Source organism: Bos taurus, chromosome 28 (assembly GCF_002263795.3).
Source record: "Bos taurus isolate L1 Dominette 01449 registration number 42190680 breed Hereford chromosome 28, ARS-UCD2.0, whole genome shotgun sequence".
Lineage (NCBI taxonomy): Eukaryota > Metazoa > Chordata > Mammalia > Artiodactyla > Bovidae > Bos > Bos taurus.
Genome location: NC_037355.1, coordinates 6,007,369 through 6,031,103, shown reverse-complemented (window position 1 = coordinate 6,031,103; position 23,735 = coordinate 6,007,369). Strand labels below are relative to the sequence as shown.

Genomic DNA, 23,735 nt, shown 5'->3' with positions numbered 1-23,735 from the left:
ACTGAAACATTTCTTTTAATTCAGATATTTTTCTACCTGCACTGCAGGATGAGATTGGCTTATATTTCTCTTAATTTACATATTTTTACAGGAATCTAACTAAGGTTATCATGTTTCTCTGAGTTGGTGACAAATGTTGATAGAACTCTGTAAATGTATTTTTATAAGCAAGCTGAATTGCATTTGATGTGATGGCCTCAATCTGACATTGTTGATGTTTTATAAATTGAGCAATCAGAAAAAATAATTTTGTATAGAAGGAAACCTAGCTCTAATTGATTATACTTTATGAGAGATTAAAATAGGAAATGTTGTTTAATATGTTATTGTTAGACAGCTTTTTGCTTTTGTAATCAAAAAAGCAATTCCAAGAGGCTGCTTTAAAAAAAAACAAAACCCTCTTTTCATTTTAAATATTCAGAGTTGCCCCCAACCACCAAAATAAGATGATAACTGAACATTTATTGAACCTTAACTCAAGGCCAGGCATTATGCTAGGTGCTTGAAATGCTGAACTGATTAAGACATAGCGCCTACTCTTGACAAACTCACAGTCCAATGGGAAGATTAGTATATTTAAATGAATATTTACTCTGGTGTGACAGGTACTATAATTGTAAAATTCACAGTGTATGGTAATGGCTCCAAGAAATGACACATCTTGCTTCAAAACCAAAGCTAATTTACAGAGTGTGAGCAGAAAGTGGGGTGCATGGCTTATAAAGAATTTTAAAATAGTAACAAATCCAATTAAAAGTTGGACTGTGTTTTGCTGTCATTATGCTGACAATTCTAAGCAGTGTTAGTGATAAAGCCTCTTCCTACTGGGATGGACTTCAAATGCCCTGCCCTTGGCCACCACTGGTGGTGACTGTACTGGGAGTGGTGAGGGGTTGAGGAGAGGGCCAAGAAAAGCTCCAGATGGCAAGGTGACATATTTTGTAAAAAGATGAGGAATTTCTCAAGTAGGAAATTCGGAAGGATATTCCAAGAAGGCACCAAGCACATATATAAAGACATATAAAACAGCATGCTTGACTGCAGTTCGGGGGAAATAGCAGTCATTTTCAATAGATACTGATGACCCATTCAATATCCATATGGGAAAAATATCAGTCTCAACCACCATCTTGTAAGATAATGTATTATACACAATAACCAGTTCTAAATAGCATGCAGATATAAATGTAAAATTTAAAACAATTATAGTTTTAGAGGAAAGTAGAAGGTGGTCACGGCCTTTGTCTTTTGAACGGGACACAAAAATCTTTAAAAGGAAAAATAGATGAGAACTTGGAACATATTAAAACTAAGTATTTCTCTTTTAAAGAGATATTATTAGGAGAGTTAAAAAGCATCTCACAAAATGGGAAAAGATTTTTCCCATTGCTTATATGTGAGTAAAACTTGATGCTTAGGATGTATGCAGAACTCTTAAAATTATGAAGGAAAGACATATAATCCAGTAGGAAAAAGAACCAGGCAATGGCCATGAAGAACTGCTTCAGCACAGTGTATATCCAAATGGTCAGTGAGCACATGAAAAGGCACTCAGCTGTGTTAGTCATTAAGAAAATGTGAAATAAAACCATAACATGATACCACTATACACCCACCAGTGCAGCTAGAATGAAGGAGGAGAAAATGTTCTGGCAAGGATGTGGAGCAAGTGGAAGGGAAGCTTTGTATTGTTTGCGGGTGCATAAGTTATCTCAGTACCATTGGAAAGTCAGCAACACCTCCTGGAGCTTTCTATGTGCACACTTAATAACCTAGGGATTCCGTGCCTAGACACATACTCCACAGAAATGTCCCATGTTTATCAAAAGATATGTAAAAAAATGTTCATAGCAGCACTCTTCACAATAGGTACTGGAAACTAACCAAAAGCCCATGAACAATACCTTGGAGAAAAGCTATATGTTCGTTAAGTAGATGACTCTATGGCAGTGAGAATGAACAAATGACAACCACACTCAAAAAAGTGGAGGCGTCTCACAACCCTGCTGAGCAAAAGTCGCATAAGAGTAGTAGGCAAAATAAGCACTGCTGTTCAGGGATTAGGCGGTGGTTACCTTGTGGGGTGGTGACTGTAGGCAGGCATGGGGTGCTTTGAGGCTGTTTCTTAGGCCAAGTACTAGGAACACAGCTCTGTGCGGGTGTGTTTTATGCATGTTTCTGTGTTTAAAAGAGATAAATGAAAAGGTTTTTTAAAAAATCCAGCATTGATAATCCAGGGAGTCAGTTCAGTATAGGATGTAAGTGGAAAATTGATAGAAGGTGAATCCATAGAGTTACATAGCAGCATATTATGAAATGCCTATATGCCATATTAAGGTACTTGGGGTGTATGGATAGACACAGTGGAGAACAATGAAGACTATGAAATATACAGTGGCTAAATGTACATTTCAAAGAGTTCTTTTATGGCAACAGGACAGAAAAACAGATGGTATGTAAAGAAACTGGAGCCCAGGAGATCATCCATTCATTTACTCAACACATATTATTGAAGGATTACTGTGTCAACATGGGGAATATGGTAGTGAACAAGACAAAGTCCTTGCCCTTGTGGAGCTTACCCTGTAGTGGAGAAAGCAGAAAACAAATAACACACAAATAAAGACACAAACAAAGTATCAAATTGAGCCGTTTTATAAAGAAAAGTTCATTAGACTAAAAAAATTGTGACACAAGGAGGCCGTTTTAGATATGGTAGTAAGAAAGGGACCTACTGAGGATGCGATTCTTGAGCAGACTTCAAAAGGACGAGTGAGTGAGTTATAAAAATATCTGAAGAGGAGAGTCCTAGGCAGAATGGACAGCAGATGCAAAACTTCTGAAAGAGAACAAGCTTGGTGTATGTAATATTCAAGGAGAATCACCAAGGATGAGAATGCATAATGGAGAAAGTGATTGGAAATAAGATCAAAAAGGTAACAAAGTGCCAAATTATAAGGGTCTTCTAAAACATGGTAAGGACATTGGATGTTCTGTTAGTCAAAAGATAGGAGGAGGCTAAATATCATGGCTGCTGCTGCTGCTGCTAAGTCGCTTCAGTCGTGTCCGACTCTGTGCGACCCCATAGAGGGCAGCCCACCAGGCTCCCCCATCCCTGGGATTCTCCAGGCAAGAACACTGGAGTGGGTTGCCATTTCCTTCTCCAAAATATCATGGCAGATGCCTCCAAATCTTGATGGGTTTGAAATAAAAGCATATATTTTGTTCATGCAAAGTCCAATGGGATGTGATCAAAAGGTTTTTCCTAGTCATTGTCCCTATCATAGTGGAGGGTCATGATCACTTAGGTATGATATTTCTTCAATATTTGGAAGCCTCATCTTATGGTTTCAGGGTTACTCTAGAATGTTAACATTCTTGTGCCAGCAGATAGAAGGAAGAAGACACATGTAGGATCATGCACCTAGTACCTAGCCAGTTGATTTGGAAATGACACACTTCTGCTCTCATTTTTTTTGGCAAGAATGAGCCACATGATCCTCTCATATGCAAGGAATAACCAGGAAATGGGATCCCCAGCTTGGCAGCCACTTACCAGCATCAGTTCCATGAAAAAGGGGAGTGTGAATTTTTGGGGATTAACTAAATAAAATTTGACACAGGATTTTTATCATAATTAGGATGAAAAGCCATGCGAGAGAGATGCTGCTGCTGCTAAGTCACTTCAGTTGTGTCTGACTCTGTGCAACCCCATAGACGGCAGCCCACCAGGCCTCCTCTGTCCACAGGGTTCTCTAGGCAAGAATACTTGGAGTGGGTTGAATAGGGTATTAACAATGTCTTAAAAATTCCTCTGGCTGCTGATTGGATTATAAATTGTGGGTCTGGGAACATTGAAAGAAGCAAGGAGTCCAGTTTTAAGGAAGTAGGTGAGAAATAATGACGACTCGGTGTGATGGTAGCACAAGAGGATAAATATGGTTAAATTTGGGATAGATTTTGAAGATAGAGCCAGTAAGATTTGCTTATGGGTTGGAGGTGTAAGATCCAACCCAGAAGAGACGAAGGAAAGGATTTTGGCCTGAGAGACTAGGTGATGGGGGAGTACATTTAATGAACTGTTGTCCAGATGGCATCTTGCTTCTCAAATGTCATCTTCTTAATTGTGTCTCTCATGCCACTCTATTTTACATTGTTGTCCCTGTGAATTCTTTCATTCGTTACCCATCCTTTATTATATACTGTATAGTTTACATATTCATTATGTTTGTATTGTCCATACTAGAATGTAAGTTCCATCAGGGCAGAGATTTTGTAATGTTTGGGATGCTGATTATGCCATAGATTATGCAACTCTGGCAGAGTTGTCTGTCTCATTTATGGAATGAATGAATGGTGGACACGGGAGGAGTAGGTTTAGGTGAGAGCATGAAATGAAGACCTTTGCTGAGATGCTTATTAGACATTCCAAATATGTTTAAAAGATAGTTGGATACACTGGTTTGAAGCCCAGAAAAGAGGCCCATGCATGGAGATATATTTTTAGTAGTCAACAACATATTGACAATAGATGTTTAAGGCCATGGAACTGGATAAGATCATGTAGGGAATTACTAGAAGTATGGGGTAATAAACTGGATCAGATACTGCTGAGAGGTTGAATAAGATGAGGACTGAGGCTGGCCATTGGATAGCAATGTGAGGTCCTTAAAAAAGAAATTTCATGACTCAGTTGGAATGAGACTCTGACTGGAGTGAACTCAGAAGACAGAAGGAGTTATGTTGTGGAGAAAATGAGTGTAATCAGAAAAAGTTTTTTTCAGAAATTATTACAAAGAGGTGCAAAGAAATAGGGCAGTATCTGGAAAATATCCAGCATCTGGAAGGAAAATGGTCAAGGGAGGGTATCTTTTTTTAGGACTAAAGATATTACAGTGTGCTTTTATTTTGATGAGGATGATTCAATACAGAGAGAATAAGAAGGAGAACAGTCCTGCACAGAGAAAGGTCCTTATGTAGGTAAGGGGTAATGGCATCCAGTGCACACAAATGATGGGGTTAGGAAAGAGAGAGTTCATTTTGATAAAAAACAGTTACAGTTTTGTTTAAGGCTAAGAGATTGCATATCTGAACAGTGAAACTAGGAAGGAGGAGATAGGTAAGAAGCACGTAGACTCAACATAGTCTAGTCCTGTGTAGAAGAAGAACTAGAACAGTGATTCTCAAACCCGAACACATATCAGAATCTCTTGCAGGGTTTGTGAAACGTGGATTACTGGACCCAGCCCATAGGTTTCTGACTCAGCTGGTCCAGGACTGCATCTGAGAATCTGCATTTTTAACAAGCTTCCTGAGGATGCTGCTGCTGCTGGTACCTGTTTCTCAGTACCGTGTGGGGTGTGGAGACCAGCAGCATCCCCCAGAAGTCTGTTAGACATGCAGGGTGTCCGGCTCCACTCTGGACCTATTGGATCAGATTGTGCCTTTTAACAAGTAGTTTATTTGCATGCCCAAGTTTGAGAATCGCCGTCCTAGGGCAATATTTTTCAGCCTTGTCCTCAAGTGATTCCAACATGCAACCATGATTGAGAACAACCGAGTCGGGGTGACTCCACAGTATATTGCCTGCATGACTAAGCAAATGCATGTCTCATTAAATAAGATAAAGAGTTCATGAGGAGGAGCAGGGGTGCGGAGGCTGACTGAGTTCATATTGTATTTGAAGAGTTTTTTCAGGACATCAGATGAAGCTATTCAGTTGAGTGTCTAGATCTAGGAAACACCAAAAGAGAGATGGAAAACTGAGTTACAGACCTGAGTGTCATCAGTGTTATGGAAGTAATAATTAACATTAGGGATGTTGAGGCAATCAGCCCAAGAAAATGAGAAAAATGGCAAAGAAGTCCAAGGAAGACAATTGACCAAGGGAGAAGAAGAGGCCCCTGCAAAGAAAGTGGGAACAGTAGAAAAGTTTGAGTGCAAGCAGGAGTTGGGCTTCCCTGGTGACTCAGTGTAAAGAATCCGCCTGCATGGGTTCGATCCTTGGATGGGGAAGATCCCCTAGAGAAGGAAATGGCAACCAGCTCCAGTATTCTTGCCTGGGAAATCCCATGGACAGAGGAGCCTGGAAGACCATAGTCCATGGAGTTGCCAAAGAGTCGGACACGACTTAGTGACTAAACAACAACAACAGGAATTGGCAAGGCAGAGAAGCCAAGGTGAGGGTTGTAGAAAGAAGGAAAAATCAATGATATTTTATATCTCAGAAAATTTTAACTCCAGTAAGATAGACTGAGAAGCATCAGTTATCCATCTTTTGGGAGCTCACAAATGGCCTTGCCATTGGCAGTTCTGGCAAAGGTTCTGGGCAAACCCCTAGTGCAAAAGTTTCACCAGGAAACAGGAGACAAGGAACTGGGATTGTCAGACACTGCCAACTTTTCCAAAAAGCTTGACTGTGCCAAAAAGGACAGAGTGATGAGCCACTAGAAGGAGATGCTGGTGAAGGCAAGTTTTCAACTTGGCCAAGACCAGAATCTTGCCACTGGCCATTGGGAAAGAGCCATTGGTTAGTAAGAGGGAACCAAGGTGTCAGGAATCATGGGGTCCAGGGCGTCTGTGGGGTTACCCTTAGGAGGAGCAAGAAGGTGGGTGTGAATACAGATAAATTTGTAGTTGAAGGGTTTGGATGTGGGGGAATTTATTCCTAATAGCTTCCATTTTCTATAGGAAGTAGGGGTCAAAGTCATTTGCTTGGAAACAGTTGGGGATTTATTATTCTTATTTTTCATGTATACTTTCACAAAAGACAAAAACCTTTTTATCTACATGTAAAATATATAATATACCTGTGTGTGTGTGTTAGTCGCTGAGTTGTGTCTGACATTTTGTGACCCCATGGACTGTAGCTCACCAGGCTCCTCTGTCCATGGGATTCTCCAGGCAAGAATACTGGAGTAGATAGCCATTTCCTTCTCCAGGGACTCTTCCCCACCCAGGGATCGAACCCAGATCTCCTGCATTGCAGGCAGATGTTTTATTGTCTTTAGCTACTGCTACTGCTACTGCTGCTGCTGCTGCTAAGTCACTTCAGTCGTGTCCGACTCTGTGTGATCCCATAGACGGCAGCCCACCAGCCTCCCCCGTCCCTGGGATTCTCCAGGCAAGAACACTGGAGTGGGTTGCCATTTCCTTCTCCAATGCAGGAAAGTGAAAAAATAAAGTGAAGCTGCTCAGTTGTATCCGACTCCTAGCGATCCCATGGACTGCAGCCTACCAGGCTCCTCCATCCATGGGATTTCCAGGCAAGAGTACTGGAGTGGGGTGCCATTGCCTTCTCCGGTCTTTAGCTACTAGGGAAGCCAATTATATATCATAAACTTCATTACTTAAAAATTAACCCATTTCCATACCCTGACCAGAAAACATCACTCATTGACCATTAAGAATATTCAAAGTTGAATTCTTTCCCAATATCCTTATTTTTGAACTATTTTTCCTTTAACACTTCCTCCCTGTTTCATTTATAACTAAAATTTGCCCCTAATTTGATAATTTCTCATTGTATCTCTCTTCTGCTTGTTAAGCTGGCCACTGGGGTGTTTATTCTTGCTGGTTCCCGTGCGATAAAATGTTTACTCTGTAAATTCTCACCATGCCCATGTCATTCAAATTAATTATTTTCAAGCAAGATTTCTGAATGCCAAACCTCTTCTCATAACCTCAATCACGTGAAGGTAGTCTTTGTGTTTTTGAGTTATAAATGTATATATTCTTATATAGAATTTAAACCACATAAAAGGAAGAAGTATAATGCTGCTGCTGCTGCTAAGTCGCTTCAGTCGTGTCCGACTCTGTGCGACCCCATGGACGGCAGCCCACCAGGCTGCCCCATCCCTGGGATTCTCCAGGCAAGAACATAGGACCCTTCCCAATTGTGTGCACATGTGTGTGTGTATTGCTTTCTGTGCCCGTCACATAAAGTCCCAGTGAAGTCAGGTGGGAATGCTAATTTGTCTCTAGTCCTGGATGAGAAACCTTGGTTTCTTATGGAGGGAATGGCTCATTTTATGTCCCTGCTATGTCACTCTGTACAGTATGTGTCTGCTGTTTCTCTTTGATGAATTGATCCTTGTGTCATCCAAACAGCATAAAACCTACCAGGCTCTGTTGGTTTTTCATTATAAACTATTGGGGTATAAGTTTTTTAACTTATACATTGTTGAAGGTGGATATGATTCCAGAAGTTTGATGGGGTCCCCTTCCCTCTTGACAGATATAGGCTTTGAGTCCTGCCATGTCTGGCCCATTTGCCCAGCTCTAATGGTGGGCTGGGGTCTACCTCAGCCTCCCAGTTACCAGCAGACAGAGATCTGCGAGGTGGGGTGGTGAGGTGGGCCCACCTGAGGATCTAAACCTACTGTGCACTCCCCATGGAGAAGGAAAGCCGAGGAGGGCAGGGGTGCAGTGTTTCCCTATCCCCAATACTATGACCCAAGGAGGTTTGTGCTCTGACCAATTGGACCATCCACTTTTCCCCATAGAGAGAAGTGGGAAGAGATGGGTAAGAGGTACTGCATTTACCCCATCATGGGCAGGAGAGCTGACTTCTTCACTGTGAGTAGTAGGAAGGATGAACAGAACATACAAAACTGAGGCTTAGAAAGATGAAGGCAACTGTTCGTGACCACACACTAGTGGTTGGTAGAGTCTGAATGCAAATCCAAATTCAGTTCAGTTCCGTTCAGTCGCTCAGTCATATCTGACTCTGCAACCCCATGAACCGCAGCACGCCAGGCCTCCCTGTCCATCACCAACTCCCGGAGTCCACCCAAACCCATGTCCATCAAGTCGATGATACCATCCAACCATCTCATCCTCTGTTGTCCCCTTCTCCTCCTGCCCTCAGTCTTTCCCAGAACCAGGGTCTTTTCCAATGAGTCAACTCTTCACATCAGGTGGCCAAAGTATTGGAGTTTCAACTTCAACATCAGTCCTTCCAATGAACACCCAGGACTGATCTCCTTCAATATGGACTGGTTGGATCTCCTTGCAGTCTAAGGGACTCACAAGTCTTCTCCAACACCACAGTTCAAAAGCATCAATTCTTCTGCGCTCAGCTTTCTTTGTAGTCCAACTCTCACATCTGTACATGACCACTGGAAAAACCATAGCTTTGACTAGATGGACATTTGTTGGCAAAGTAATGTCTCTGCTTTTGAATATGCTATCTAGGTTGGTCATAACTTTCCAAGGAGTAAGCGTCTTTTAATTTCATGGCTACAGTCACCATCTGCAGTGATTTTGGACCCCCCAAAAATAAAGTCTGTCACTGTTTCCACTGTTTCCCCATCTATTTCCCATGAAGTGATGGGACCAGATGCCATGATCTTAGTTTTCTGAATGTTGAGCTTTAAGCCAACTTTTTCACTCTCCTCTTTCACTTTCATCAACAGGCTCTTTAGTTCTTCACTTTCTGCCATAAGGGTGGTGCCATCTGCATATCTGAGGTTATCAATATTTCTCCCAGCAATCTTGATTCCAGCTTGTGCTTCTTCCAGCCCAGCGTTTCTCATGATGTACTCTGCATATAAGTTAAATAATCAGGGTGACAATATACAGCCTTGACATACTCCTTTTCCTATTTGGAACCAGTCTGTTGTTCCATGTCCAGTTCTAACTGTTGCTGCCTGACCTGCATACAGGTTTCTCAAGAGGCAGATCAGGTGGTCTGGTATTCCCATCTCTTTCAGAATTTTCCACAGTTTATTGTGATCCACACAGTCAAAGGCTTTGGCATAGTCGATAAAGCAGAAATAGATGTTTTTCTGGAACTCTCTTGCTTTTTTGATGATCCAGCGGATGTTGGCAATTTGATCTCTGGTTCCTCTGCCTTTTCTAAAACCAGCTTGAACATCTGGAAGTTCATGGTTCACATATTGTTGAAGCCTGGCTTGGGGAATTTTAAACATTACTTTGCTAGCATGTGAGATGAGTGCAATTGTGCGGTAGTTTGAGCATTCTTTGGCATTACCTGTCTTTGGGATTGGAATGAAAACTGGCCTTTTTCAGTCCTGTGGCCACTGCGGAGTTTTCCAAATTTGCTGGCATATTGAGTGCAGCACTTTCACAGCATCATCTTTCAGGATTTGAAATAGCTCAACTGGAATTCCATCACTTCCACTAGCTTCCTAAGGCCCACTTGACTTCACATTCCAGGATGTCTGGCTCTAGGTCAGTGATCACACCATCGTGATTATCTGGGTAGTGAAGATCTTTTTTATATAGTTCTTCTGTGTATTCTTGCCACCTCTTCTTAATATCTTCTGCTTCTGTTGGGTCCTTAGCATTTCTGTCTTTTATTGAGCCCATCTTTGCATGAAATGTTCCCTTGGTATCTCTAATTTTCTTGAAGAGATCTCTAGTCTTTCCCATTCTGTTGTTTTCTTCTATTTCTTTGCATTGATTGCTGAGGAAAGCTTTCTTATCTCTCCTTGCTATTAGTTGGAATTCTGCATTCAAATGAGTATATCTTTTCTTTTCTCCTTTGCTTTTCACTTCTCTTCTTTTCACAGTTATTTGTAAACCCAGATTGGTGTAACTTAAAACTTTAGCCCTTGTGAAAATGAACCTTACTTCCGTGATACTTCCTTCATTGTGAAGGCTCACAGAAAAGTAATACATTCATAGTCACAGGAGATTAGGGATCAGCTTTCTGGTACATATATAGATGGCCAGGGATTTGCTTGTGGGTTTATAAATGAAAAAAGAGAGAGCCCAGAAATGAGCCCCAGACTCAGAACCAACTCTAAGCTTAAGAGAAGACAGGTCCATGAGATCATTCCCCAAGTCTCTATCCTTCACTTTCTAGCCTCACTCACTCTGAGATGCCTTGATGTGATATGACAGCTGATTTCATTGGTCCCAGTAATAACTAATTTGAAAAAATCAATTGACTTGAAAAATTAGGAAACTGGCCTATACTGTATATTATTATTTATGAATGATGTAGAAACAGAAAAAAGTGCCTGCTTAGAAAGAAAATTGGTCTATCATGTATCTAGAGTTCTGCAGCTTTTGAATGAAAGGAAGGGGAGTATCACTTATTATCACATGTACTTGAGAAAAATAATTTGATCGGTGGCTGTTCTCAGTGGTTTTGTGTTTCTTTCAGATGTTGCCCATTTAATGTGGTTTGAAAGACTCTATGTTTGGCTTCAATGTTTTGAAAAATACATCTTGTACCCAGCAATCATTTTGAATGCCCTCACAACGGATGCATTTTCAATAAGCAATTACCGGCGACTTGGTACCCAGTAAGTGGAGAAGTTTTTTCACACTATGATTTGAATCAACACGTTTTCAAAATCTAGTGCATTTTCTCTGAACAGGCTGCAGCAAGAGCCAGTTCTGTCTACTAATGATGGGCCAAGTAACAGTAAGCCATGGTGGCCTTTTACTCAAACTTGCTGTGGCTAGATGGTTATTGTAGAAAGACTGGGGTGCAAACAGAGTTAGATCTGCTTGAAGTGATCTTGGAAATAAATTGTCAATAGATTTGAAAATCATCCTGTGGAACAGTAGTCAGAAGCCTTAATGAGATGATGGCAGCACAGTGTGATCCCGGGGTTCCTGGAGTTCTGAAGATCATGCCTACAACTCTATGAATTGCCTCATGTCATTTCATTTAGCAAAGACTGTATCATTTTGTGCTTGAGGGAGGGGGAAATTAATCACTGTCACTGTTGTCTCTGCAGTGACAGAGATTTATCAGGAGAAGCCTTGTAATTAAAAGAAAAAATGGACCACAAAGAGACTTCATGTCATCAAGATGCTCATGTTTTTGCAAAATGTTTTATTTTAAAATGAACTCTGAATTTACAAATGAAAGTCTACTTGATAATTTATGGATGTGTTTTTCCTACAAAAGGTTGACATTTCTGCCAATGAGTCAATAGAGGAGGAGGATGTAAAAGAGATTCCTTCTCAGATTTGCTTCTGAGTCATGTTGCTTAAACATCACATGACCATGTCAACCATTATGTGTAATTTCAAGCAGGCGTACTCTTCCTTTAGGGGTGTGGGGTGAGAACAAATTAATCAGTATTTGTCAAAGATTAAGCAAACTCAGATAAAAGTCATGTTATTTCTTGGTTGGACCTTGAATAGATTCGTGGTCACTCAAAGCAGATGCTAAATGAAATGACCTTATAACCTTCCTGTCTGTATTAGACTCTGCTTTCCTTCTATACCAGACCTGGTTCGATCAGGCCAGGGCAAGAAGTCCATGTGTGTGTGCTAAGTCACTTCAATCATGTCAACTCTTTGCAATCCTATAGATTGTAGCCCTCCAGGCTCCACTGTCCATGGGATTCTCCAGGCAAGAATACTGGAGTGGGTTGTCATACCCTCCTCCAGGTGGTCTTCCTGACTCAGGGATAAAACCCATGTCTCTTATGTCTCCTGACTTGGCAGGTGGGTTCTTTACCACTAGTGCCGCCTGGGAAGCCCAAGAAGTCCATACCGTTTGGTATTTAAACTCCTAGACGTTGGATCCAGTGATGAAGGTTTAGTCTTACTAGACAGAGAAGGCAGCTGGTGCGACTGCAGACCTCTTTACAGTTTGGGTGGGGCCCGATGCGTGAGATAGCCCTACATCTAGAACATCCAGTGAGTTTCTAGTGGCATCTGTTTCCAGTGTGGGTCCATTTTGGCTGACCCCATGAAGACATTCTGGGACAAGGTAGATCCTCAGTTTCCAGAACAAGGATTCACAGTCAGAACCAAAGCAGCCACCCAAGTACCAGTGTTGCCCTGCAATAAATCGGCAAAGCATTTAACGTTCTCACTTCCCCACCTCAGGACTAGGACCTTGAGAGTCAAACCTGCCAGTTGAGGCCAAGCAGCTCTGGCTGTTGGTGGAGGATGGATATAAAGGTTAAGAATTACAAAGAGTCGAATAAACCCAATTCGTTGAGAGTCCAATTTTAAGTAATATTAATCTCTATTTTTTTCAAGACACTAAAGTTAGAAGTGGCACCTCTCCTATGTACCTGCAAATACTCTTAACTCCCAGACGATACGAACAGAATTCTTTTTCTCAGAGCCCAAAGTGATGACTCCTTTATATTCTCGAGGCATCCATCTGAAGACTTAAAAAACCTCTCTCAAGATTTCAAGTACCCCACTACACCACCTGTTCTCAAACAGGACAGCAGGAGGCCATGTGTCAGTATCTCCTAGAGACCTAGAGACCTGGGTAAGCCCAGCCCACACCCTACCCTCATTGAGAACCACAGTACCAGATAGTGAACTCCTCAATGGCAGGCACCATTTCTTAGTCAACTTGTAATAACAGGAAATGGTAGGAGGATGGATGGATGGATGGACAATTGAGTGGGCTGGTAAATGAGTGGGTGCTTCATGGGGTCTTGTTAGGCATCTGCCAGTGTGATTTAAAGGGATGCTTTGCCTTTATCCCAGGCCATTGTTCACTGATTGCTACTTAAGCCTTTATAAAATCTTTAGCTAAGCCTACAACCATCTGTGAACCATTGGCTGTAACCATTACAGTTGCAATGTTAGAAAAGCCCTAAGCATCACTCCTTAAGCTCTCTCTTAGTCTTTACCAGTCGTCATTAATAAATATAAAATGGGCGCTGTCCACTTTAGTCATGGTCATGGAAAACACAGTTTAGCATTAACCCTCATCTAGATTTTTGCCTGAATAACCGAGAAAACCCACTCATCTCCTTTGAAAACCAGAATATCCCTAGCCTTGGGACACCTTATCTTTGGGTCCCCTCTCCCCAAGAACTTTGGCTGCGCCATTGGGATTCTGATATCCTGGGCTGTTGTCAACGGCAGACGGGCCTCAAGTCCTGTTTTCATACTGTAAGTTCATCATGGTCATTAGTTTCTACTGGAAAAGAAAGGGGTTATGGAGCAGTGCTCAGCCTCGCTGAAGGAATAGAGGTTGCTAAACACCTTCTCACTCTCCCCACATCTGCATGTAATCAGGACTAGTTTTTCTCAGAAGCCAAATCTAAGCCCACACAGTGCTTTGACCAGACCTCACTTAGGGACAGGGTAGAATCGATTGCAACACTAGGTCTGAAAGCGTATAAATTACTAGACTGAGGCCAAAGGCCAATGAAAATACTACCATTAGATCTTTTTGATGACAAAAATGACAATTTTGTACTTGATGGATGCCAAGACTTAGGAGACATGCTTTTAATGCCTGGATCCTGACGTATTAATGCTGATAAGGGTATAACTGAGTCACTGCTGTACAGCAGAAATTATCACCACATTGTAAATCAGCTATATGTTAATAAATTTTTTTTTAAAAAGGAAACCTAACTTTTAAGTGCAACTGTTCTCTGGAACATACTTCCACTTCTTTTTCTTTTGAGTTCCCAAATAGGATGTTCAAACTGGAGGGGAATCTGGTTAAAATGTGCAAGACTTTCTTTCAAAAGGACAGACCCCTCAAGGAGGTAGTGGTGTGCTCTTTCTGGCTGTTCTGAGCACTGATCAGTTACCTTCCCGTCTCAAGATGGGTAGATTGTTGACCTTGTTGTCTGCTAGAATTGTGCACACAGCACCTTCCCCCAAAATGGTTAGACAGGCAAATTCAGGAGTTTGGTCCTCACAGCAAAGTCCTGCTATTTCTTTGTGGGTCTGCCTCTGTCCTGCTTCTTAACTCAAAAGGTCTAGGTCGTGGGGGCCTGTGTCATGTTGTTGATGTAATTTTCAGTGGGGAAAACAAGATCAGAAAGCTTACGTTTACAAAGACAACAAATATGGTGGAAAACATTGGCAATGAATATGTAAAGTAAATACAGCTTTATTGAGACAGTGGGATTTTTCCTTAAATCAGAATTTAATATTAGCTACTGTTACTCAGATGTTAAAGAATCTGCCTGCAATGCAGGAGGCCTGGGTTTGATCCCTGGATCAGGAAGATCCCTGGAGAAAAGAATGGCAACCCACTCTAGTATTCTTGCCTGGAGAATTCTGTGGACAGAGGAGCCTGGTGGGCTACAGTCCATGGCATCGCAAAGAGTTGGACACGACCCAGTGACTAACACTTCTCACTGTTATGGCATTGATTCAGTGAGATTTTGTAAATTTTAAAGGCTCGCACTGAGCAGATGCTAACAAGGACAACCTGCTCTGCTTTCTCACTTGCCACCAAGCTTCCCGTGGAACTTGACAATGCAGTAGCTCCTTCAGATAAGCTCCCAGGAAGCTCTGTGCCCTTGATCGCAAAGTTCTGAGCGCAGTGGGGAAGCTGCCTCTAGTGGCAGAGTCTGTGTTGGCGAGTCCCTTGGGATCCAGTCTCACCCCATGAGATGAGTGACTGAAACTCTGAGACTCAGTTTACTCCTCTGTAAAATGAAGATAATAACCTACCGTCTTGGCTTTTTGTAATGTGCATAACTCACAGTAAGCACTCAAGACACGTGAGCCGTTGTAACTCACCCAGCAGCGTGTGGACCGCCACTGATCATCTCCTTTCTTTCCTTTTCAACAGCTGGGACATTTTTCTGATGGTCATTGCAGGCATGAAGCTGCTGCGGACCTCTTTCTGTAACCCAGTCCATCAGTTTACTCACTTGGGCTTCACAGTGATCTTTTTCCATTTCGACTACAAAGATATTTCAGAGAGTTTCTTACTGGATTTCTTCATGGTGTCCATTTTATTCAGCAAGGCAAGTTAAGCTCTTTTCTTCATTTCAAAATAGAAAAGGTGCATCTCTCACCAAATGCTTTAAGAGGTCGAAACATTGTCTTTAAAACAATTATAGCATTAAATTAAATTGAATTACATATGCATGTCACACTCCCGCTGTCATTTGAGGAGCATTCCCCATGAAATGGATGTCTGTCATGTTATTTGCCAAAAATCACTAATTAGCATGAATTAGCCATTTGTGTTGCTTGAAATTCTGTGATCTTTGTCTCTGTTAACAATCTCTTTGTGGAACTTCCTAGATCTCAAAATGCTTAGAATTAAAAACTAGCAACCAGACTTATTTTCTTTTTTTAAAAAAAACTTACCATTTTGCCTCTGGAGGTAAAGTTTGAGACATGGAACCAGAGACCTGGGACTCTTGGAGTGCTTTCTTTCCCTAGCTTGTCTCAGGTCAAGATTTCATCTGGTATAAGTTCACCCATGGGCAGTGGGAAACCCTAATCACAGTTCAGGCAAATATATGGGAATGCTACTGCTGCTAAGTCGCTTCAGTCGTGTCCGACTCTGTGTGACCCCATAGACGGCAGCCCACCAGGCTCCCCCGTCCCTGGGATTCTCCAGGCAAGAACACTGGAGTGGGTTGCCATTTCCTTCTCCAATATATGGGAATAGTACCTAACATTTAACAGAGGAAGGTGAGCTCCTTGGAATACTGGTCTGAGTGTATGTGCTCTGAGTAATGTAACAAAGCTGGGATGTAAGCAGAAGTTAGGAAAATAATTTGGAAAACTCTTTCCTCACATGCTCCATTTAATATAGCAGGCATGGTTTTCTGCCCTGATAGTGTCCTGTTCCCCCTTTTGGTTAATCATTTTTAAATTCTAAGGTTCTTTTCCTGAATTTCATTTTTAACCTCTATTGAGTTAGTTCTATTAATTTCGCTATTACCTGTCCTTTCCTTCACCTGGCTTCCTCTTGTTCTAAGTGACAAAAATTCAAATATTCCAATTATATCACTTTGGCAGCCCACCCTAGTTTCCACATTTTATTCCCAAGTTTCGGCTTTGGTCTTTAACCCACAAAGGTTTGTTTTCCTTTTGTCTGGGTTCTGTTTTGTCTTGGTAAATTTATAACATTTTTCTGATGATTCAAGTCACAGGCTTCTGTAATCTGTTTTTCTTCATTATGTCTAAATGTCCATGATCTCACATAATAAATGTAAAATTGTCTCCTTTTGATCTTAAAAGCATTGATGAAGTTGTAAATAATTTTACTACTCATAGAAGTAAGAGCTTATTATCAGATGCAAAATGGGTTGCAATGGTTTAAATTCCTAACTCTGGCATTATTTATATCTTGACTTGATAATATTTATATTCTTGCCTGAACCCTAGTTTCTTTGAAAATTATAAATAATGATGCCAGTCTCACAAGGTGAGAGGATTGATTAATGTTAAGTAGAAGAGAAGGTTTCGTTTGTTTGAGTTCTACCAGTTTATTGCTACTGACCCATCTCCCTTCACCCTTCTCACTCACACGTGCTCAGACATGTAACCCCATGGACTGTAGCCCACCAGGCTCCTCTGCCCATGGACTTTTCCAGGCAAGAATACTGGAGTGGATTTCCATTTCCTTCTCTGAGAAGAGAAAGGTTTAAATAGCATCTGCTTTCCAAATATGAGGTAGGACTTTTAAAGCCATTTTAAGTAGAAAAAAAAAGTTACACCCTGCTTAGGACGTGAAGGAGTGCGGCTGCTTTTCTGTACTGAACCGTTTGTTTCAATAGCCGCCTGTATTAGTGCCAGGTGCCAGGTGAACAAGAACTTAGCAGAGAAGGGTGAGCACCTCCTGTAATAGTCTTCTTAAGTGATTCCACGTCTGCAATAAGAACAGGGATTTTCATTTGCTGGGGGGATGGCAGCCTCCCCACTGATCAGCCTGCTGGTCAGTTGAGAGATGGTTACTGCTAAGATGCCTGCTAGGGGCAGATGTCCAGATCAAGAGGGCTTGCTGGCAGTAGAGGAAGGATTTATGCAGATCTGTTGTTCTTCTTCCTGTCCAGGTGGGCACTTAGTGCCAGCCTGTGCATATGATAACGAGGAGGGTGAAGCCTGATGGTACACAGTCTGAAACTATTAACAAATTAATAGTTCTTTACTTACAAAGCAGAAACAGACTAATAGACTTAACATACGTGTGATTGCCAGCAGGAAAAGAAGGAGAAAAGAGATAGGCAGTTTGGGATTGACATGTTTAGTTCAGTTCAGTTCAGTTGCTCAGTCATATCTGACTCTTTGTGACCCCATGAACTGCAGCACGCCAGGCTTCCCTGTCCATCACCAACTCCTAGAGCTTACTCAAACTCACCCTCCAACCATCTCATCCTCTGTTGTCCCCTTCCCCTCCTGCCTTCAATCTTTCCCAGCATCAAAGTCATTTTAATGAGTCGGCTCTTCCCATCAGGTGGCCAAAGTATTGGAGTTTCAACTTCAGTATCAGTCCTTCCAATGAATATTCAGGACTGATTTCTTTAGGATGACTGGCTGGATCTCTTTGCAATCCAAGAGACTCTCAAGAGTCTTCTCCAGCACCACAGTTCAAAAGCATCAATTCTTTGCTGCTTGGCTTTCTTTATAGTCCAACTCACATCCATACATGACTACTGGAAAAACCATAGCTTTGACTAGATAGATCTTTTTTGGCAAAGTAATGTCTCTGCTTTTTAATATGCTGTCTAGGTTGGTCATAACTTTTCTTCCAAGGAGCAAGCGTCTTTTAATTTCATGGGTGCAGTTACCATCTGCAGTGGTTTGGGAGCCCAGGAAAAGAGTCTGTCACTGTTTACACTGTTTCCCCATCTATTTCCCATGAAGTGATGGGACCGGATGCCATGATCTTCGTTTTCTGAATGTTGAGTTTTAAGCCAACTTTTTCACTCTCCTCTTTCACTTTCATCAAGAGGCTCTTTAGTTCTTCTTCATTTTCTGCATATCTGAGGTTATTGATATTTCTCCCAGCAATCTTGATTCCAGCTTGTGCTTCATCCAGCCTGACATTTCTCATGATGTACTCTGCATATAAGTTAAATAAGCAGGGTGACAATATATAGCTTTGACATATTCCTTTTCCTATTTGGACCCAGTCTGTTGTTCCATGTCCAGTTCTAATTGTTGCTTTTTGACCTGCATACAGATTTCTCAGGAGGTGGTCTGGTATTCCCATCTCTTTAAGAATTTTCCACAGTTTATTGTGATCTACACAGTCAAAGGCCTTGGCATAGTCAATAAAGCAGAAGTAGATGTTTTTTTGGAACTTACTTGCTTTTTTGATGATCCAGTGGATGTTGGCAATTTGATCTCCGGTTCCTCTGGCTTTTCTAAATCCAGCTTGAACATCAGGAAGTTCATGGTTCATGTACTGTTGAAGCCTGGCTTGGAGAATTTTGAGCATTATTTTGCTAGCATGTGAGATGAGTGCAATTGTGTGGTAGTTTGAGCATTCTTTAGCATTGCCCTTCTTTGGGATTGGAATGAAAACTGACCTTTTCCAGTCCTGTGGCCACTGCTGAGTTTTCCAAATTTGCTGGCATATTGAGTGCAGCACTTTCACAGCATCATCTTTTAGGATTTGAAATAGCTCAACTGGAATTCCATCACCCCCACTAGCTTTGTTTGTAGTGATGCTTCCTACGGGATTAACATGTACACACTGCTATATTTATTTTTCTTTTCTTTTCTTTTTTTTTTTTTATGGTCCAATTTGCCAGACTGGGTTTGCTTGCAGATGGTGCCCAGAATTAAGGTTGTGATGCTAAATTTGGATGTAGTATGAATCTCAGATCTGGTATCTACTCCTGTCTTGTTCTCACTTAAAATGGATAATGAACAAGAACCTACTATATAGCACAAGGAGCTCTCCTCAATGTTGTGTGGCAGTCTGGATGTGAGGGGAGTTGGGGACAGAATGGATACATGTACATGTATGCTGAGTCCCCTTGCTGTCCATCTGAAACTGTCACAACATTGTTAATTTGCTCTACCCTAATATATAATCAAAATTTAAAAAAGTAAAGAAACTCAGTGCTGCAGGCATTTGGGTTCCACTTGCTGTCATCTTTCTGAAGCACCCATGAAAGTGCTAATAATTTCAGAGAGAACCATAGTGACAGCATTCCTGTCTCCTCTAATTGAGGGAGCCTTAGCAAGTGTAATTTGAATAGTCTGCTCTGCTAGGCATAATAGCAGAGTCTAAAAGAAAAAAAAAAAGCAAGTGAGACAAAAGCTGGAAGAATCAGCATCCTGAAGAAGCAAGTTAGTTCTGAAACATCCCTAGCTCCATCTGATGCCTGCTCACTCTATCTTGACAGAGCAGCATATTTTCTGGAATGAGAAATGAGATCTTATTCCCCAGCAAAAAACATAGTGTAAGAAAGGTCTTTAAGGTCTTCTTGGAAAGACAGACCAGTAGAAATTAGTGACAGAAAACAGTGGTGATGAGGAAGATCACAGTTTTTTGTAAAGATCCTGCCTGCCAACCTCAACTGCTACTTCCTGTTCTTTCTCCACATTTTAAGATATCTGTAAAAAAAATTGTGTCTATTCACATATTTCCTAGAGTTTTTCTAGAAACCTCCAATATTGTTTTTGCAGGGAATACTGCTCTTTAGGGGGATTCATTGCACAATATGAAATTTTGTTTGTTCAGTAGACTCATCAGAGTCTGACTTACGACACATCCTCTCATTTACCATGGCAAAATCTCTAAGCTCTTTCCCTAGCCCAGCTCCTGTACTGCTAAATAGCAAAAGCACTGTTAGCCTGGCAGCCCGCCTTGCAGAAGGGCTGCAAGATGAATGTGGAGACCTTGGAAGGGCCTCCAGTTTCCTTGGAAAAAAGGAGCTGCATGAATATTGGACTTGTTATTATTATCATAAGTCAGTTGTCCCTAATCTTTCAGGCTTTATGGAAAGAAAGATGTGATGTGATTACAGAGAGATGATCTGTGGAGCGAGATCAAAGCTCTGGGATCCAGAGGGTGAAATAGATGGCTTCCAGAGGGCCTGCCTGTATGTTACTCTCTCCCTCCTCCAGTCCCCAAATCCTCCCTGAGGTCTGCAAGATAAATGTTGCCTGGTCTTCTCTGTCCACCAGATCTACTGAAAAGTGGGACATCATGAGATCTGGGCCAGAGTTCAACAGAAGGGATTTAGTTGCATTGAAACAGTCATCTTCCCAGGTGGCCCAGTGGTAAAGAATATACCTACCAGTGTAGGAGATGCAGAGGACTCAGATTTGATCCCTGGATTGGGTAGATTCCTTGGAGGAGGAAGTGGCAACCCTCTCCAGTATTCTTGCCTGGAGAATCCCATGGAAAGAGGAGCCTGGCAGGCTACAGTCCATGAGGTTGCAAAGAGTTGGACATGACTAAGCAACTGAGCAAACACATGTATGCTTTGACGGAGAGGATTAAACATTCCTTGAGGATGGGGCTCTTGGATGGGGGAGATGAGCAGCAGAGAGAAAGAAAGGTCCCCACATATTCCATCCTATGATGTTTGATGCTCCAACCACACACCTCTTTCAATTTAACCCCTTTGAAGAGTCAGGCCCTTCTGTCCCCTCTCCCTTAGCCTCTCAATCCCTTTCCTCTCTCTTTTCTGCCCCATTGTTACCAACCAGGGTTCTTGGCCTCCTTAATCAATAGGAATAGATCAGAGGGCAGGCAAGGCTTTATTAGGGGCCCTGCTGCAGCAGGGGATGGTGAAAGTGAAAGTGAAGTCGCTCAGTCGTGTCTGACTCTTTGCGATCCCATGGACTGTAACCTACCAGGCTCCTCTGTCCATGGGATTTTCCAGGCAATAGTACTGGAGTGGATTGCCATTTCCTTCTCCAGGGGATCTTCCCAAACCAGGGATTGAACATGGGTCTCCCACATTGTAGACAGACACTTTACTGTCTGAGCCACCAGGGATAACAGTTTCTCTTGCTCACTCTCCCAGGTGGGGAGAGGGAAGCTAGTTCCTTATTTAGGGTGAGGGTAAGGGTGTGTCCAGGAGTTGGGCTGGAGGAGAGGCTCAGGTGGTTTGCTTGCCTTTGGTGTGGTTATGTGCAGGGGCATGCATGGTACCCTGCTTTCGCTGCTGGCTCCTCCGAAGTTGCGGTTGGCTCTCTGGTCTCTGTGTATCTTGTTATCTACAGTTGGCTCTAAGTGTGCACGACCATGCTGTTGCTGTGCAGTCGCTCAGTCATGTCTGACTCTTCATGACCCCATGAACTGCAGCACACCAGACTTCCCAGTCGTTTACTATCTCCCAGAGTTTACACAAACTCGTTTCCATGGAATTGGTGATGCCATTCAACCATCTCATTGTCTCTCACTGCCTTCTCCTCCTGCCGTGAATCTTTCCCAGCATCAGGGTCTTTTCCAGTAAGTTGACTCTTTACATCAAGGAGCCAAAGTATTGGAGCTTCAGCATGTATACACACACAGTTATTGTGTAATATTGTGTACAAGTTAGTCCCTTGTAGTTTCTTTGTATTCTGTTGCTTGAGGAGACATTCATCCAGGTACAAGTGTTGCCACAAAGGGTCCCAGGTTTCAAACTGTCTCACCAGCAGTCATTGTTTGAACGCGATGAACTTGTAACATCTTGGATATGCGTGGATCTTTGGGGGACAATAAAGCATGATCCAAGTAAGGACATTTGGTTGTGACAGGAACAAAGGTGACAGAGGTTTCACGCCCTCCCACTGGTGCTGAACAAGTTCTTGGAAATCATCTTATCTTGAAATTTTTAGTAATTTTTAGTTGGAGAAGTAGTACTTGAAAAAATAGTCCTGCCAGAGAATCATTCTGCCAACATTTCCAAATTGTGTTGCAAATGAAATTCTAAAGACTGTTTCATATATGATATTATACATATTTCAATGCCATTCTCCCAAATCATCCGACCCTCTCCCTCTCCCACAGAGTCCAAAAGACTGTTCTATACATCAGTGTCTCTTTTGCTGTCTCGTATACAGGGTTATTGTTACCATCTTTCTAAATTCCATATATATGCATTAGTATACTGTATTGGTGTTTTTCTTTCTGGCTTACTTCACCCTGTATAATAGGCTCCAGCTTCATCCACCTCATTAGAACTGATTCCAGTGTATTCTTTTTAATGGCTCAGCCAGTCCAGGTTCGATGCACGATACTGGATGCTTGGGGCTGGTGCACTGGGATGACCCAGAAGGATGGTACGGGGAGGGAGGAGGGAGGAGGGTTCAGGATGGAGAACACGTGTATACCTGTTGATATATGGCAAAACCAATACAATATTGTAAAGTTAAAAAGCAAAAACAAAAGAAAAAAAAATAAAGACTGTTAGAATGGGGGATAGCACTTTTACCATTTATGATGTTAAAATTGATGGGTGAGGTGGTTTTTATATAAAGCTGTGTGAATGATGGCCCCAGAGCCATGATGAGTGGCTATGTTCTGGATGACTGCAATTAGCACTCAAGTTATTTGAAATTGGTTTCTAAATGGCATTTTCCTTTATTTTATGTATCCTGGTACAAAGTCTCACCTTAAAATGGAGCCACATCTTGGGGAATGAATGCTTCTACAGAACTATTTTTTTCAAAATACTTTGTTTTAAAAAGTAATTGTTCATTTATTGAGCATCTCTTACATGCCAGACATTGGACTAGACGCAGAGATGGTTAATAATATGAATGAAGCAGTCCTTATTTGGTGCTTTCCATAAGCCAGGCACTATTTCCAGCACTCCGTGTAGATGGGCCTGCTTAATCTTCACAGCAGTTTTGTGGCTGGGTACAGTTCCTTGTACAGATGAGGAAACAGAGGTGCAGAAATCAGGTTAATTGCCCTGAAGTCTCACAGCTATTAAATGATAGAGCAGGATTCTGCTCTGAGCCTATACTTTGTCACCACCCTGTTTGGGGACTCTGGAAAGAAGCCACGTGAGTAAAGGGATCATTACAGTAAAGTATGACAAGGGAGGTGGCTGGGGTAGAGCATTTCAAGAGTATACGCAAAAATGGTACCCCATTCCTCTAGAAGA

The 23,735-nt window shown here is 41.9% G+C and overlaps 1 protein-coding gene across 2 annotated transcripts in view; it reads left to right on the top strand.

Moving 5' to 3' along the window:
* Positions 1–23,735, top strand: part of PCNX2 (pecanex 2) — a 310,678-nt gene that overhangs the window by 155,758 nt on the left and 131,185 nt on the right. For both annotated transcript variants that reach the window (XM_002698790.7, XM_005226237.5), the window contains 2 exons: positions 11,135–11,276; positions 15,503–15,680. In XM_002698790.7, coding sequence (XP_002698836.1) covers positions 11,135–11,276; positions 15,503–15,680 — 320 coding nt within the window. The remainder of the gene's footprint in view (positions 1–11,134; positions 11,277–15,502; positions 15,681–23,735) is intronic.